The sequence below is a fragment of the Cydia pomonella genome, chromosome 20, assembly GCF_033807575.1.
Source record: "Cydia pomonella isolate Wapato2018A chromosome 20, ilCydPomo1, whole genome shotgun sequence".
Lineage (NCBI taxonomy): Eukaryota > Metazoa > Arthropoda > Insecta > Lepidoptera > Tortricidae > Cydia > Cydia pomonella.
The window spans coordinates 2,034,396-2,052,033 of record NC_084722.1 but is presented as its reverse complement, the minus strand read 5'-3'; the positions used below and the strand labels follow the sequence as shown (position 1 = coordinate 2,052,033).

At 36.3% G+C, this 17,638-nt stretch overlaps 1 protein-coding gene across 1 annotated transcript in view; it reads left to right on the top strand.

Annotated features, from left to right (window-relative positions):
• Positions 1-9,255, top strand: part of LOC133529104 (cholesterol transporter ABCA5-like) — a 73,909-nt gene extending 64,654 nt beyond the window's left edge. Inside the window, exon 37 of the mRNA XM_061866725.1 lies at positions 484-9,255. Within this exon, the coding sequence (XP_061722709.1) occupies positions 484-602 (119 nt within the window). The 3' untranslated portion in view covers positions 603-9,255. The remainder of the gene's footprint in view (positions 1-483) is intronic.
• Positions 9,256-17,638: the final 8,383 nt, after the last annotated feature.

The window sequence follows — 17,638 nt, the reverse complement described above, 5'->3', positions numbered from 1 at the left end:
ATTGGAATCTCATTTAGTAAAGTTAATATTGGCGCCCAACGTGGCTCATTGAACTAGACTCTTTAGTTCAGTTCAGCTCAAATATACTTTATTCATGTAGGCCTAGCAACAAGCACTTATGAATAGTAAACCAGTATTACATATAATTATCTTAAGCTAATTATCAGAGCAATTTATTGATGTTGTAAATATTATTCCATATATAATACTAATGAACATAATCCATAGATCAAATTTAATCAGAATTTCACAAAATATTTTAGCAAAAAAGTCTGTACGAATTCCGAGAACCTGCAGAAGACTCAGTTTGCTCCTAACTGCCTTCACATATGGCGCACGGAGCCCGGGTTTTTTAAAGTTTGGACGCAGGCTAAAATATTTGTGTCCCGCGTTGGGCGCCATTATGTTCGTTATTTTAAATAAACAGTATAGATTAAGAGATTTGGATGGCAACGGTCAATACTCAACATATTTGTTTTTCAGCAAAAGAAAAATTGAACATCGTAGAGTACAGCTTCAGTCAAACGACACTCGAGCAGGTGTTCCTCAAGTTCGCGCAGTCGGAGAGCCACGACAGAGACGCAGACCAAAAGGCAGATTAGGGCTAGTTATTCCGAAACACAGCTGGCAACACTGACATAAAGTCTGCTTAATGTTAGCTTAAGCCTGATATACATGTTTGCCGAGATTTGCCAAGCGTCAAGGACGCAGCTATGTGGTGGAATGAGATAGCAATAACGATTGCTGCTTCTAACGCATAACTACGTCTCTAACGCTGGCAAGTCTCAGCACGCATGTAAACCAGGCTTTATAGGTATTGCAACCAGGTAACATACTTTTTTTTAAATATGTAGGTAAACAAATAAAAGTTAATCGGTTCTTTGGCGAATTAAATGCCGTTGATTACTCTGGTTTTGTATCATTTGTTCAATGGCTAAGCTATGTAGTTTTGTTTGTTGACTTTTTTTAATGACGAAAACATTTGTTGTCTGGCAATACCTATGAAAGAGGGAAAGTCCTTGTATTAAAGGGAAGTGGTGAAGGCTGGATACGAACCGGCATATCTATAACGCTGTGAGCCCCTAGGCCGCTCCGCCACGGAACCAGTCCCAATTTCTCGGGTATATGCCAACTTAGTAAGACTAGGCGCCTTTGATCAACTCTAAGGGCGAGCAGTACGTGCTTGCATCTCCTATACGAGTCTCTGGTATTACGATATAGTGAGAGAAATTGGTGCTGCCATCTATACACAACTTTGGGAACAAATCCAATAATTTTTAGTAGGCCTTCGCCACTGGAGGACTTCGTCAGTTTTCTTTAATATATGACATTTATTTTAGTTTATTATTTATATATAGTAGTGTGAGTGTGACTACTTAAAAAAATACAAATCAAAATATTTGATAAAAATTATTTAATTTGTTACCAAAGTTGTATATAGTGGCAATCCCAGTGATATTTTATTTCGAGCGTGTAATGAGAACCTTAGAACAATACGATTACAGTAACATCTGGCCAAATTTCTTTCACTGAACAAGCGCTAAATAAAATAAAAAAAATAGGCTGGCAACTTCCCGAGCTTTATTTTTTTTTACTTGCCGCCTTTGGATATGGTCCAAACGTAAGCTTAAATACATTTTTTTGACTGTAAATGAGTGTTGCCAGTTGTTTAGGTCGGTCGGTGTTAAAATATGGATAAAATATTAGTCTAAGAGCGATGGTGAGCGATGTTAAAGCTTTATTTTATTTGTAAGCTGTTTGTGGCTGACTATCCTTAAGGAAATCGTAATATTTATGTGATATTATCCATGGAAGTATTCGTAAGGTTCGTTTAGTAGTTTTTAGTAGTTTTTTTTTATAAATCATGGAAATAGATGACACAAATGACAGTTTAATTTACGCTTTAAAAGGTAGAGGTAAGTCGAGTCCAAGTTTTTGAGCTTTTGGAGGACTGTATTATAAAAAAAATGCATCAAATATTTTTTTATGTTATTCTTTTTGTGGGTTTTAGGCTTTTTGTAAGTGTTTCCATTTGATGAGAGAATATTGTATCTAGTCGTGTTAGTAATATCTAGGTCGAAGTGACTTGTGATTTTTTTATAATTTAATACTTTTAGTAGCCAGTTTTATACATAACAAAGTAGACTTGTCGCATTATGTTTGTTTTATGTGACTTTAGAAGTTATTACCAATTTAAATCTGCTTTTATAATAAGGAGTAATAGGTACATTAATATGCCTATCAAGATTCCTTTTTTCTAAGTCTCGTTCGTACTTATAATATATAGACTAGGTCATAAGTCACATATAACAGATATAGTGTAGTATATGTAAATACGTATATAAATATATCACCAGTACATACGGTCTAATCATAGAGAAATAAGAAGTACATAGAGTGCTCACTCCGTACATCAGTTTTGGTACCAAAACGCTTATTATTTTCGCAGTCGACATCTAGCAGCGACAATAGATGTCGCGGCAAACAAAAAGTCTAATGCTCATCGATTTTCCGCTAATATTATAACCAGAGTAACCGCAACTCTATTTTCAACTCCTACGCGACTACGAGTGGCAGTACTGAGAGTTCCGCTACTTGACGCTAGATGTAGACTACGAAAATAATAGTATTTTTGGTAACAAACCCGTGTATGGAGTGAGCACTCTTGGTCTTCTTAATTCTCTTTGGGTCTAATAGTGCCTATGGGCATTTTCGTCAGTCCCAAACTTATATGAACAACTTGTTTGTATATTTTGGCGCTAATATGTAGTTGAAATAAATGTTCACCAGTACATATAATTATGTTTAATTTATGTGATGTTGTTTGCTAGTCAGGAATTATGTATATAGCTTATGTACATAATTCCGAGTCTCTAAGGAATACATAATGTTTACAAGTTCGGATATTTCAAGAATTACCTAACCGACCTTTTCATATTTCGAAAATTAATTAAAAAAAAACGGTTGTCTGTAAAGTCGATTTACTGACGATAGTTGAACGTGACAACGTCATAAGAAAATACTGATGGAATGGTTTCATTTTTCAAAAGAAAATTTTAATTTTATTTGTTTGATAGATATTTTGTATCGATATAGAGAAGGAGGTAAATGGAAATCACAATTGAATTGATCAAGTTAAATTTATTTGTACGCATAAATACAATTGCTGCCGAACGCGGAGGCCGATTGTGCCTCTTTGTCGCTCGTTGCGCGCTCTCGCTTGCACTTCAAGCCTTAAATGGAACGCCTCAGAGCGAGGTAACGCCACATGAATCATGTTTTTTCGTGCGTACAGCCGGCTCCATCGAATTATAAGACGTTGTCACGTCAATAAAATTCTTTAATAATATCAAAACTGCCTACATTCAAATGATGATAATAGAAAAAAACTATACTTAATCATTAATTTTGGCAAAATTGTGTGTTCCTATAAAGACAATTTTTTTCTCAGATTAGTTTTAACACAGATATCATGTATATTTCTAATGTTGAAATTGTCGTATAATCCATAGGTACGTTAATACTAAACTATTCCAAGAATATAATGGAATGACTGGGATGTAAATTAGGTATGGGATATATACTATATAGTGTTTTTTTAAACCCTTAGACCCTTATACTCGTATATAGGTCATACTTAGCAACTATTACCGAAAAATCACGAAAAAATATTATATGAACAGTCATGTTGGCTAATAAACTACTGTTCCCACAGTTAAGTTGTTGAGTACGACCTAAATACTAACCCCCTTATTCATAAACGGCGACTGAAGTTAATAAGCTGCTAAAAATCGTTTGTCCCTTTCCGACGTTTTGATATGATGGAAAGGGACAAACGATTTAGCGGCTTGTTAACTTTAGTAGACGTTTATGAATAAGGGGGTAACTAGCTACGCAAAATTTCGTTAACGGTTAAAAACATTCTGTATGAATTGGACACCAAAACACCTACAAGTGCTTTTAGCGAGGGGATCCTGGCCAGCGTATTTAATAGTACATTACGATACAAGTGCGAAAAAAAGGAAATTCGAAACGAGTGGCAATAAATGAAAACACGATCGAAGGGAGTGTTTTAAATCGACACGAGTTGCGAATTACCTATTCGCACAAGTATCGTACAACGTTTTACAGTACATATGGCCCTTTAAATGTTCGACACAGTAACGTAATATGCTAATATTCGCACTAGTGCGGTAAAGTAGCACCATATGTACTGTAAAAATAATTATTTTCACTACCTGCGCTTAATGTTGCCATAGTCAAAAATAATCCGCCTCAGGTTAGACGCCAAATATGGGAAATGTAATGATGTGTGACAGGTACTTTGATATTAAAACACTGAATCAGATCGTTTTAGGTTATTTTTTGAGCGTTTGCTCTACACATCTTTTAGAACTAGCAGTAGATTTTAATTTGATTTGCACACAGACGGAAATTCAACAAAATGATGTGGTTGGTATTTATTTTAAATCAAACCTCCAAATTGTAGGTGTTCATAGTAACTTTAGCTGCAGACCGTGATGGATGGCGCAAGCGTGTTGTGGAGCGGAGAAAGCTATGCGACCAAGCCTGGTTTACTACGTTAGATAGCAGAAGGTGTCGCAGAAAGCAAATCGGGACTGGAACCTCAGGTGGCATGAGCTTTCTCTGCCAAAAATGTGGGAGGTCGTGCCGCTCACGCATCGGCCTCCACAGTCACCAAACCCGTTGTCTAAACAGCAATGCTTAAATCGTCTGCAATAGACGCAAAGGCCTGTGATGATAGTCGACGGCAATTGGTTACTATCAGGTGATTCGTCTACTAGTTTGCCTCAAATATAAAATAATATAACCCTTCAACTTAAATTACCTTTTCAAAGTACTATTTAAAGACCGCTTTCTTGGCATGTTTCATTGAAACTTTGTAAACAATGTTTACCTTTGTTTTACTATGAGTAGCAGCCTTAACGATAACATTATTATCTTATCTATAATACATTCTGACTTTCGCAGAAATAATTTATGACTATTAACTAGAACATGTAAATATTTCACTTGATTAAATTTGGTTAATGAATGACAATTTTTATTTCAGGCAACTAGCGGCCCATAGATAAGTACCTCAAAAGTAGCATACATATTATGAAAATATATTTGAAAACTGAACACTACGGATCACATGTTTGCGATCAAGTTGCGATACATTATGCAAACCGGCTGTGTCATGCCGGCCGCGAAACCGCCGAAACTTGACACCCTTTGGCCAAAACTCTTCCTTGTTGTTATTTCTAATCGTGAGAGATCAAAGAGATTTCCTAGAGAGGTAAAACAAAGTGCTCCAAGTTTTTTATTTCCATTTCTGTACCATTTGTCATAGACTTTGTACGATGGTAACGAAATGGAAGGATTGAAAAATGTACAGAAATTTGGGGTCACTTTTTTTCTCCTATTGGTTAAGAGCTCGTGGTAACATCTAAATAACCAAACTAAGAAAAAAACACAGGGTCAAAATTCATTACGTTGTCTTGTTTTTTGTCCCCGAAAAATATGACGAAGGGTAGCTTTTTGTATGAGATGAAATTTAGCTTTTAAATTTTCTCATGTTAAATGTATAATCTACAGCTAATATAGGACATGCAATAGTACTCGACTTTTCTATTTATTTGATAAAATACAGAAAAACAAACTTGACAGAGTGGTCCAAAATATGACATCAAAAAGAATTTCGACCCAACCATCGATTTATCTCTGGGTTTCGCCTAAATACCTACACATATCACACATCGTCGCATTTTCCCATATTTACCACTTTCTATAACGAAATATTGGCGGCAATTTCTATACATACCTATAGAAAAATTAACTGTTTCAGGAGTGGTAATGCTAGCAAATAAAGATATCATAAGCTCCAGATATATACATATTTATTATGTAAGGTGAAGTGGGTGAAGTGCGCCATGCCGTCTAAGTGCGCCTGCCTTGAATATATCCAAAACTGCTTATAGAATACTAGCAAAGAAAATTTGAAATAGAGGTGGGTTGGTAAAGAAAACTTTGTAGCTACAGTAAATTTACTGCCATCTTTAGACACATGCTTAAAACTTTTAGAACGCCATTTGACTTTGATTCTTATTATTTGACTGATATTTGTTAAATTAGTTAAATATCAAACAGTGGCGCCATCTTACCGCTATCTTACTCAAAAAGATGCCGCCATACCTTTGACCTTTGATCTATTTGATGGCGCCACTTTTTGATATTTAACAAATTTAACACATATCATTGAAAGGATAGATCAAACCCAAATGGCGTTCTAAAATTTTTATCATGTGTCGAAAGATGGCAGTAAATTTATTGTGGTTACAAAATTTTATTTTACAATCCACCTTTATTTCAAATTCTCTTTAATATTAGTAATATTACTTGTAGCTTGCAGTGTTATAAGTAGTAGTAGTATTACTAATATTTAGTATTCAATTTTACTACTTTTCGATATATCCAAGGTCGCCCCCCTCACCTTACGTGATAGGGGCTCCAGTAGATAAGTATTTAAAGAACAAATTGTTTCATAATATACTGAAATTTTATGAAAATATTAGTAACTTCTGAAGAAAAGAAACAACCAAATAATCGATTTCATGTTAGTTAACTTAGTTAAGACGTTAACAATAACACTACGCGAATGTATTTTTGAAGAACACTATAAGTATGAATGATTAAAAAAATTCATAATTTTTTTAATAATTTAGACAAATAACTTAGTAAATTATGTCTAAGTTAAAAAAAACCTTTATTTATATAATTTAGTCTAATGTACCTAAACTAAACAAAAAAGTTTCCGAGAATTGGAGACAAGAATCGTTAATGTAAACTCTTCAGAAAAGCCAATTAAGAATATTTATATAGAACTGACTAATATCAGGTTATTCCGATAGGTTTTGAGCGAGTTCAGAGTAACTTTCGTGATTGGACTCGAAAGTCAAAAGTTAACTTTTTTCAAGGTTAATATATACTTTGGCAAACCCAGTTTATCAGTAGAAAAAGACGCGAAATTAAAATAATCGAAATGCAATCTCCAAATAAAATATTTTGTAGACATTACGTCATAATTATCTAAAATGGCTTTTCTGTTGATTTACATTCCAAAACGAGGAAAAGGAGGACGTGTAAGAACGTTATAGTTGATAAGTATAAAGTGCTTGACAAGATAGCTAAGGTTTTTATGCTTGTTTCACTCTGTTGATAATTTTAAACCGACGATCTAGTCCTACAAACAAAATCCTGATACCTTGTTTCAATGAAATAAGGAGATACAATCTGAATATAGAGTGAGATGGTAATACTTAACTACATATATTACTATCTTAGTCCTCCTGAGAGCCAGAGGCAGTTTTTGAATTTGGAACTCTTTTTTTACCGTAAAAATGATCAGAATAGATTGTGGATTATGTACAAAAAATTGTACGTGTGGTCTTAGGAGGATAAGATTAAATTTCCAATGCTCTTTCAGACCTACTTACAAGAAAAGACCGCGAGTAGACCTACGTATAAGACAGTATTTAGGCAATTTGGTGCGTCAAGATCAAAGTCATATCTGAGTTTTTGGTGTAGAATCTAGATCGTCGAAGTGAAATTAGGCTTTGCATTCAACATGGTCGCAACGTGTACGGGGGCAATATTTAAAGACAATTGGGGAATTATATATTTACATAATCAATTACAATAGCTATATTATCAAAAAACTAAGAATTGGGGTGTGTTATGGGGTTTTGTATACTTGAATAATTACTAACATTTTTTAATAAAAAAGTCAGTTGACCAAACTTGTTAACTTGATGTTCACTTCTTAATGTTAGAGATTAGGTATATAAATTTCACTTTATTTTTTTATTTAAAAACGTGTTTCTTTTTAATGTGAACCAGTCCTTAGCACTGTTAGTGATTTAAAACTCTTTTTTAAAGCTATCTAAATAAAACATGAGCGTACGACTAAAAATAAAGAAAAAAAATGTTTAATACATTTTTTACTGAAATATAACGTACCTTAAGGGGATTTACTTTTATTGTCATATATACAAACTCCAATTGTCTTTAATATTGATTTGTTATCAATGTTTACTATTTACTTGTCAATGAAATATTTAAATTTGTAGCTGGACGTAAATTTTCGCTTAATATAAACAGAAAAATTGTCTAAAATTTGTTACGATATTAAATAAAATGAGAAAATCACTCGGTCCAGATATAAATTATTATATACTTCATAATACGATATAGGACATTGACAGCATATGTGTCAGGTCTCTATAAAAGACTCAAGTCTCTAATAAGTTGAAAAGAACTAGAGTTCCAACTTAATTATGAGTCTAAAAAACTGAGTGGAGTTGTAAAGCAGAGGACTCAAAGCACTTGAGTCTTAACCAAAACTACATTTATGTTCAGTTGCGTTGCAAGTTTCACGCGGCGCGCAGTCTCTTTGGATTCCTTCTAAATTGTGGCAGTATGGTTGTAATTTAATCATTTGTCCCCATGCCTGTCACTTATGTAAATTCAAAACGTGCATTTCATTAATTTCAGTGATTGTACACTTTTGTTTGTGTTTGTCATTCATTCACGGTTACTTCTGTTTTACTCATTTCCTCAAAGGTTAACTGGAAGAGATCCCATACAGGGATAAGTTCGCCTTTGTTGTATTTAATTTACTCTGTAACTGTGTTTTTCGTGTTTTTATTTCTATGTACAATAAAGTATATACATGTATACATACTTGTTAGAACGTGACAGACATGGTGACAGCCGTCACAGGCGATATAACTACGTGCTACACAGCCGCTTACATTACGCCTCTTCTTTAGGAAGGACAGAAAAATACTATTAGATATTGATTTATTTTATTTATTTAAACTTTATTGCACAATGTATGAAAAGTACAAATAGCGGACTTAATGCCGGGAGGCATTCTTTACCATTCAACCATGGGCTAAACCGAGAGATCTAGTTGGTGCAGGGTCTGAATACAGTTAGATAGATTTTAACTTATTTTTTATCGAGGGAGCCGAGATTTAGTTTGAGAAATCATTTCGTAATATTTTTCGATTTTAGCATTAAGTATGTCAGGTTATATTATATAGTATATTCGAGAAAGATATTGATGCTGTTAATGTCCCGTCGTCTGTATAAAAGCAAAACGCAGTATCAACAAATGTGCGCTTGGTTAAGTTTGGTTTGTGAATTTTAGTCAATTAATTTAGAACAGAATAAAACAACCGACACGTATATCTGGTTTTAATCAAACACCTAAGTAATACCTATAAATAACACAGCAATGTCCGTAGTTATAGCGATTAAAAGCACAAGAGCTGTTATGAGGAATAGGCAATATAGACTTTTCTTGAAACCTTTTATGTACGGAAGGTGGACATAAGGAACGAAATCTCCATGTAACAAAAAGTGTTATCAAAAAACTTTCAATAGGTGGCGCTACAATACCTAGAGTACTTGAACAAAAAAATCAAATCATAGACAGCGCAATTCACTCCGTCAATAATGCCTAGGTTCTTAGCTACTCTAGCGCTACTCTGGAGAGATTTGGAACTATTGTTTATAGCTGACTGCTGGACACTTTTGCAACAGTTCTACCATAAGAGATGCCACTCCCCTTAATTCCACACTCCATACTTTTATGTATGTTCTTATATTCGTGTTAAGAGCCCTTAATCCTTGGAGCGTTCTCCGATTTCACGAAATAACGCTCGATAGATGGCGTTGGCGCTCGGTACGCGAGCGCCGGCAACGCGACGCGCGTTTCAATGCAGACTAGAATAATCTTGATAGTTTTCAATATAATTTCAAGCAACATTAATTTTAGTGTCATATGATATCATATGGGCACTCTTCATTTTATTGTATATGTGTTATAGGCAAACTCCGAAGCTCCGGCGCTCCTAGGTTGGACTGGTCAATCCTCAGGTCAGACTGAATGACTTAGTCAAAGCCCAAACAAATGTAAATTTTCGGCCTTTGACTAAACAATTTTCGTCAAACCTGGGAGAGACTAATTTGGTCAGGCAAACGTCAAAACACAATTTTATTAAATCGGGGTTTGACGAGTCAAACTCCGATATAGGTATGAAGTGTCTTATCTTCGTATATTTGGAAGCATTTTATCATTTAAGCAGCTTTCAAGTCTTAAGAACCGCTTAACTCTGCCAGTTCTGACACCTGATTGGTCAGCTTACGTGATTTTCACTTTTATATTTGAGATGCTTTGTGTGGCATTAGGCCCGCCTTTTGTACGATGTGCAATAAAGTATAAAATAAATAAATAAATGCTTTGGAATATACGGAGGTTAGTTTGTAAGATTAGGTATAAAAAAATAACATTTTTAAAATTTTGATGTTTATTGTTTTAATAATTTCTTAAGTAATTAAAATGGAAAATTAATCATTTTTCTGACATGGTGAGGCATTAACTTTAATGTTAATTGTTTTAATAATTTCTTAGGTAATTAAAGTGGCAAATTAATCATTTTTCTGACATGGTGAGGCATTAATGTTAATGTTAATTGTTTTAATAATTTCTTAGGTAATTAAAATGAAAAATTAATCTTTATTCTGGCATGGTGAGGCATTATGACATTTAGAATTGCACAATACATTAGATCTTTTACATTTGCATAATTTTGAAGAGCATTTTTTATTGCAGTGGCATTTTATAAAGCCTTGGCCACCAAATTTTGAATCCTTTGCACTGATTTCTCTAAGAGACAGCCGAACGTCAGGCACATCTTCGATCTTAAGAAATTTTTCTTTGCATTCTTTTATTTGATTCCTCGAAAAAAGTGTGTTTATTGTCCCGTGTTTCGTGCCTACTCTGTATAAACCATCATCTGTTTTATCTTGTATGATACCCAAAACATTTCGAGCATCTCCTTTGGCTCTGTCAAAGCTGGGAATAGGTAAGGTTACAGTTTTTCCAATCGCGATTGGTGGAAATTTTTGATCAGATAATTGTTTCATAATATCAGCCTGAGCTTGAAGACCTTCTATCGCCTTTTCTTTATTTTACCTATGATACCTAGCCAAGAAGCCAATCGATTGCGCATATTAGTGCGATAGAGAGACAGATAGTGTTTCCTTGTCGTATCGTAAACGTTTGGCATGTTGGCTACGCACCCATGCTGCCCAGCCAAGATGCCAATCGTTTGTGCATATTAGTACGAGAGAGAGACAGATAGTGTTTCGTTGTCGTATCGATTGGCATGGTGGCTACGCACCCATGCTGCGTAGTCAAGATGCTAATTGTTTGCGCACATTAGTGCTATAGAGTTTCAGTGTTATTTGAAATCACGTTAGGGTTTGTATTATTATTTTTGACCCGAATGAAGTCCATCCAGGTTCTTATGATGGAGTCAGGAGCTGGTCACCAGAACTCCTAATCTACTCATTATAATTCCATCGTGCTTGGGCTCAAAAGATTTGCCCTGACGAACACCATCGATCTAGATGAGGTCCAGGGTCTCATGACGGAGTCAGGAGTTGGTCACCAGAACTCCCCAGAACTCCTAATCTACTCATCATAGCTCCATCGAGTTTGGGCTCAATAGATTTACCCTGATGAGCACCATCAATCTAGATGAAGTCCAGGGTCTCATGATGGAGTCAGGAGTAGGTCACTAGAACTCCTAATCTACTCATTATAATTCCATCGTATTCGAGCTGAATAGATTTGCCCTGACGAGTACCATCGATCTAAATGAAGTCCAGGGTCTCATGATGGAGTCAGGAGTTGGTCACCAGAACTCCTAATCTACTCATTATAATTCCATCGTGTTTGGGCTCAAAAGATTTGCCCTGACGAGTACCATCGATCTAGATGAAGTCCAGGGTCTCATGATGGAGTCAGGAGTTGGTCACCATAATTCCTAATCTACTCATCATAACTCCATCGTGTTTGGGCTCAATAGATTTGCCCTCATGAGCACCATCAATCTAGATGATGTTCAGGGTCTCATGATGGAGTCAGGAGTTGGTCACTAGAACTCCTAATCTACTCATTATATTTCCATCGTGTTTGGGCTCAAAAGATTTGCCCTGACGAGTACCATCGATCTAGATGAAGTCCAGGGTCTCATGATGGAGTCAGGAGTTGGTCACCAGAACTCGTAATCTATTTATCATAACTCCATCGTGTTTGGGCTCAATAGATTTACTCCGACAAGCACCATCAAATTACCATTATGATGAATAGATTAGGAGTTCTGGTGACCAACTACTGAGTCCATCATGAGACCCTCGACTTAATCTAGATCGATGGTACTCGTCAGGGCAAATCTTTTGAGCCCAAACACGATGGAGTTATGATGAATAGACTAGGAGTTCTGGTGATCAACTCCTGAGTCCATCATGAGACCCTGGACCTGATCTAGATTGATGGTGCTCGTCAGGGCAACTCTATTGAGCCCATACACGATGGAGTTATGATGAGTAGATTAGGAGTTCTGGTGACCAACTCCTGACTCCATCATGAGACCCTGAACCTCATCTAGATCGATGGTGCTCGTCAGGGCAAATCTTTTGAGCCCAAACACGTTGGAATTATAATGAGTAGATTAGGAGTTCTAGTGACCAACTCCTGACTCCATCATGAGACCCTGGACTTTATCTAGATTGATGATGCTCGTCAGGGCAAATCTATTGAGCCCGAACACGATGAGGTTATGATGAGTAGATTAGGAGTTCTGGTGACCAACTCCTGACTCCATCATGAGACCCTGGGCCTCATCTAGATCGATGGTGTTCATCAGGGCAAATCTATTGAGCCCAAACACGATGGAGTTATGATGAGTAGATTAGGAGTTCTGGTAACCAGCTCCTGACTCCATCATGAGACCCTGGACCTCATCTAGATTGATGGTGCTCGTCAGGGCAACTCTATTGAACCCAAACACGATGGAGTTATGATAAGTAGATTAGGAGTTCTGGTGACCAGCTCCTGACTCCATCATGAGACCCTGGACCTCATCTAGATTGAAGGTGCTCGTCAGGGCAACTCTATTGGGCCCAAACACGATGGAGTTATGATGAGTAGAGTAGGAGTTCTGGTGACCAACTCCTGACTCCATCATGAGACCCTGGACCTCATCTAGATCGATGGTGCTCATCAGGCCAAATCTTTTGAGCCCAAACACGTTGGAATTATAATGAGTAGATTAGGAGTTCTAGTGACCAGCTCCTGACTCCATCATGAGACCCTGGACTTTATCTAGATTGATGATGCTCGTCAGGGCAAATCTATTGAGCCCGAACACGATGAGGTTATGATGAGTAGTTTAGGAGTTCTGGTGACCAACTCCTGACTCCATCATGAGACCCTGGGCCTCATCTAGATCGATGGTGTTCATCAGGGCAAATCTATTGAGCCCAAACACGATGCAGTTATGATGAGTAGATTAGGAGTTCTGGTGACCAGCTCCTGACTCCATCATGAGACCCTGGACCTCATCTAGATTGATGGTGCTCGTCAGGGCAACTCTATTGAACCCAAACACGATGGAGTTATGATGAGTAGATTAGGAGTTCTGGTGACCAGCTCCTGACTCCATCATGAGACCCTGGACCTCATCTAGATTGAAGGTGCTCATCAGGGCAACTCTGTTGAGCCCAAACACGATGGAATTATAATGAGTAGATTAGGAGTTCTAGTGACCAACTCCTGACTCCATCATGAGAACTTGGACTTCATCCGGGTCAAAAATAATAATGCAAACCCTAACGTAATTTCAAGTGAAAATGCGTTTATCAGAAAATCGCAGCCAAATAACACTAGACCTTACTCATAGTATTGTGTTCCTGCCGGTGAGTAAGGTTGCCAGAGCTCAACGAGGGGGGGAGGGGGTTAGGGTCGGCAACGCGCATGTAACTCCTCTGGAGTTGCAGGCGTACATATGCGGGCCGTATGCTTGTTTGCCACCGACTTAGTAAAAAAAAAAGTAACTGAAAATCCATCAATAAGCGAGTCTGTTAGGCATACTGTAAAAAATGAACTTTTATTAAGATTTTCTAATCGCAGTATATAGCACTTCTCGGAACTCCGTAGCTGATTACGATCGCAACGAATGCCTGACAATCGAGCACAGGTCCGTCCTCTAAGCGCGCTCAGCGCGGACTGAGAGCGGGGCGTCGCCACGTCGCTGCTGCGTGATTTATACGTGTTTAAAAAAAATATAAATTTACGGCAATGTAGGTTCCATAGTTACGATTTTTTTTTTATAGGTTAACATACAGTTTCAGTTTGCTATAATATTATTTTTAAAGCAAAATATGCGTACAATTTGCGGAAATAAAATATAATAAAACCCTGTTTTCGCCAAAAAAATGAAGAAAACTCGGAAGGTATTTTATCAGTTTTTTCAAATGAATCTTCGATTGTTAATCATTCCAGCCCCTCGTACGAGATATGTTGAATCAAATTGTAGTCATTCATGTACCAAATGATTCTTGTTTATAGCAAAATTGAGAACCGAAACGCCACATCTCACTGCAAAATTTGGAAAAGACTCCCAAAAAACCTCATTAAAAAAGAGGTTTAAAAGAGAAAATGAAAATTTGAACTGTTGGAGCCCCTAGTTTAGGAAACGATTATTTAAGTACGTTATCAGTTTTTGAATAAATACTAATAGTTACGTCGTAATCTTGAATGAAAAAGGAAGCATTTTACAAAATACACTCGTCTGTAGGAATAAGGACTCTTAAGGAATGCATAAATGACAGATAACAGTAGAGGAGTAGAAAAAAGATAAATATATACAGAGGTATTACTATACCTAGCTTAAATATAAAATAGGCCCTTGAGGCATCGTAAATGATAGATCATTGATTGCAAACCATGGTACATTAGTTGTTACAATTAAATTATAGGAACACATGGCATCCTTTAAAGGGTATTGCAAATATTCTTTAAATCTAGCTAGAAATGAAGTTCATTACAGTAATACACCCGTTTAGGGCATTGCTTATATTGTATAAGTAGATACATAGTATGAAATCTGTTTAATAAGAAATTGTTAGCTACAGTTAAGTTAAACTCATATCCAAGAATGCTGGCGGCATTTCTTCGTTGTATCGCAATGCTGATACGTTGTGCGAGGAAGCCGCTAGCTCTTCGGTCACAGATTACGACAGAAATAGGTACTTTAAATGACCTAATTTAGGTATATGAAAATTAACACTTTATTACTTATTACTAGTGTCAACTAAGTAGACATTAAAGTTTTATAATATAAATTATTGTAAACAACTATTAAAGTAATATTCAATCAACTATTGCACGCAAGTATTATTTGGAGCCGTGAGAGAAAAAACATAGGTAAATTGATCATATCTTCAGAACAATACATTGATAATTTTAAAATATTTATATTTCAAGCATCGTTTATGTGTTGTTAACAAAATGATGGTGGGAAACAAGCAGTCTGCCTGATAAGCGAACAGACACAATTGTAAGTACCTACACTGCTTTTCTGATCATCTACTTGCAGCGACGGAATATGGGGCATGGCGCACTGCGTGCGATTTGCAGACTCGCTAAAAGTTAATAATTATTAAGGTTAAATCTTACTACAAATAAGTTTTCGCAAGAATCGCGTAAAACTTCTTATAAATGGGTTTTATCTATGCATACTCGTAACGTGAGCACTCTAAGCTTAAAGCCCGACCAGAAATATATATATTTATTTATTTATTTAAGCTTTATTGCACGATATAATATTGAACAAATGGCAGACTTAATGTCTTAAGGCATTCTTTACCATTCATCCATTGGGTCAAACAGAAACTTGATATTTGTCTATTTGAATAAAAAATACATATATTGACTTTGACTTTGACTTGTAGTAAGTGCAGGATTGTAAATATCGAGATGAAAAAAAATGAATCACAAATCCAGTTACCTATAACTATATGATCATTGCGGGCGCTGTTATTCTCATGTATAGGGTGACAGTTCAGTACCCCTAGTGTAAATTGTATCGACATCATAACGTGACGAACGCGTTTGCGTTAAGTCTCATTTTGTATAGGATTTTGAGTTTCCAAAACGTCCCGCTTGGCGCACTCTTTCTAAATCCAATACAAAATGAGACTAAACGCAAACGCGTACGTCACGTTTCAAAATCGAATTTATTTACACTAGGGGTACAGTTTAGTATGAAAAATTTAGTTCCAATGAAATTCCTGTACTATATATTATACTACTCTTTGGAAATTCCCCAATATGGCGCGTGATCACATTACTAGTCAGGCATTACTTATTTCTCTATGGTAAGGATAATAATTATCTACTTATTTTTTTTTGTCTATGGTACAGTTGAGCTGCTCGCGGCACAATTCCCGAGCGGCCACTTTTAGGTCTAGTGACTTCTAGAGTTATTCTAGAGTTAGACCAAGCTAACGTGGCAACGATCTTGATAGCACAGACTTTGCAAGTGTTTTTTTAAAAGTCATAATTTCATAGAAATTTGATTTTAAAATAACACTTGCACAGTCTGCCAACATAGCTTGGTCGAATTCTAATGAGTTGTTCGCACATATGATAGACATGATCAGTACCCCTAGTGTAAATAAATTCGATTTCGAAACGTGACGTACGCGTTTGCGTTTAGTCTCATTTTGTATTGGATTTAGAAAGAGCGCGCCAAGCGGGACGTTTTGGAAACTCAAAATCCTATACAAAATGAGACTTAACGCAAACGCGTTCGTCACGTTATGATGTCGATCAAAGTTACACTAGGGGTACTGGTATGGTGATATTGTTTCTTTAACCTTTGAGTTCACGAAACCAACCGGTTTTCTTACATCACAATTAAGCCTAGTTCAAACTACTTTAGTAGTTTATTTAGTCGAGGGGCGAGTTACTAAACGTGTCTGAACACCAAAAGTTTACTCAAGTAGATTAGTCAGCGATTTAATCGAGTGGATCTAATTTATTCTATTTTTCTGGCGAGCCTTCCCCCACCACTATTACCAATCTTTTGACGACCATTCTGGCCTAGTGGGTAGTGACCCTGCCTGTGAAGCCAATGATCCCGGGTTCAAATCCTGGTAAGGGCATTTATTTGTGTGATGAGCACGGATATTTGTTCTGAAGTCTTAGATGTTTTCTATGTATTTAAGTATTTATATACTATATACATCATTATCTGAGTACCCACCACACAAGCCTTCTTGAGCTTACTCTGGGGCTGAGTCAATTTGTGTAATTATGTCTTATAATATTTATTTATTATTTATAATCTTTTTGGCTATTTTTTGGGATTCGGACACGTTTAGTAAGTAAAATTCTCGCCACTTGACTAAATTAACGTAGTCCGAACCAGCCTTACGTTTTAAAACACTGCCTACTTGTAACTCGTTCGTCTACTGCGAACGATTTTTGGTCAGTTGACCGATTTTAGTTAACTAAAATACTCGCCACTTGACTAATTACTAACGTGGTCCGAACTAAGCTTTAGTAGCCGTGAACAGTGTAAACATAAACGTTTCATTTGAATATTTATAAGTAGAAGTCATTGACCGGAGCCAAAAAGTAATAAAATAAATATCAATCGCGTGATTTACCACGCCGTTACATCGTGCTCTGGGCCAATGTTAATTTTGTTAT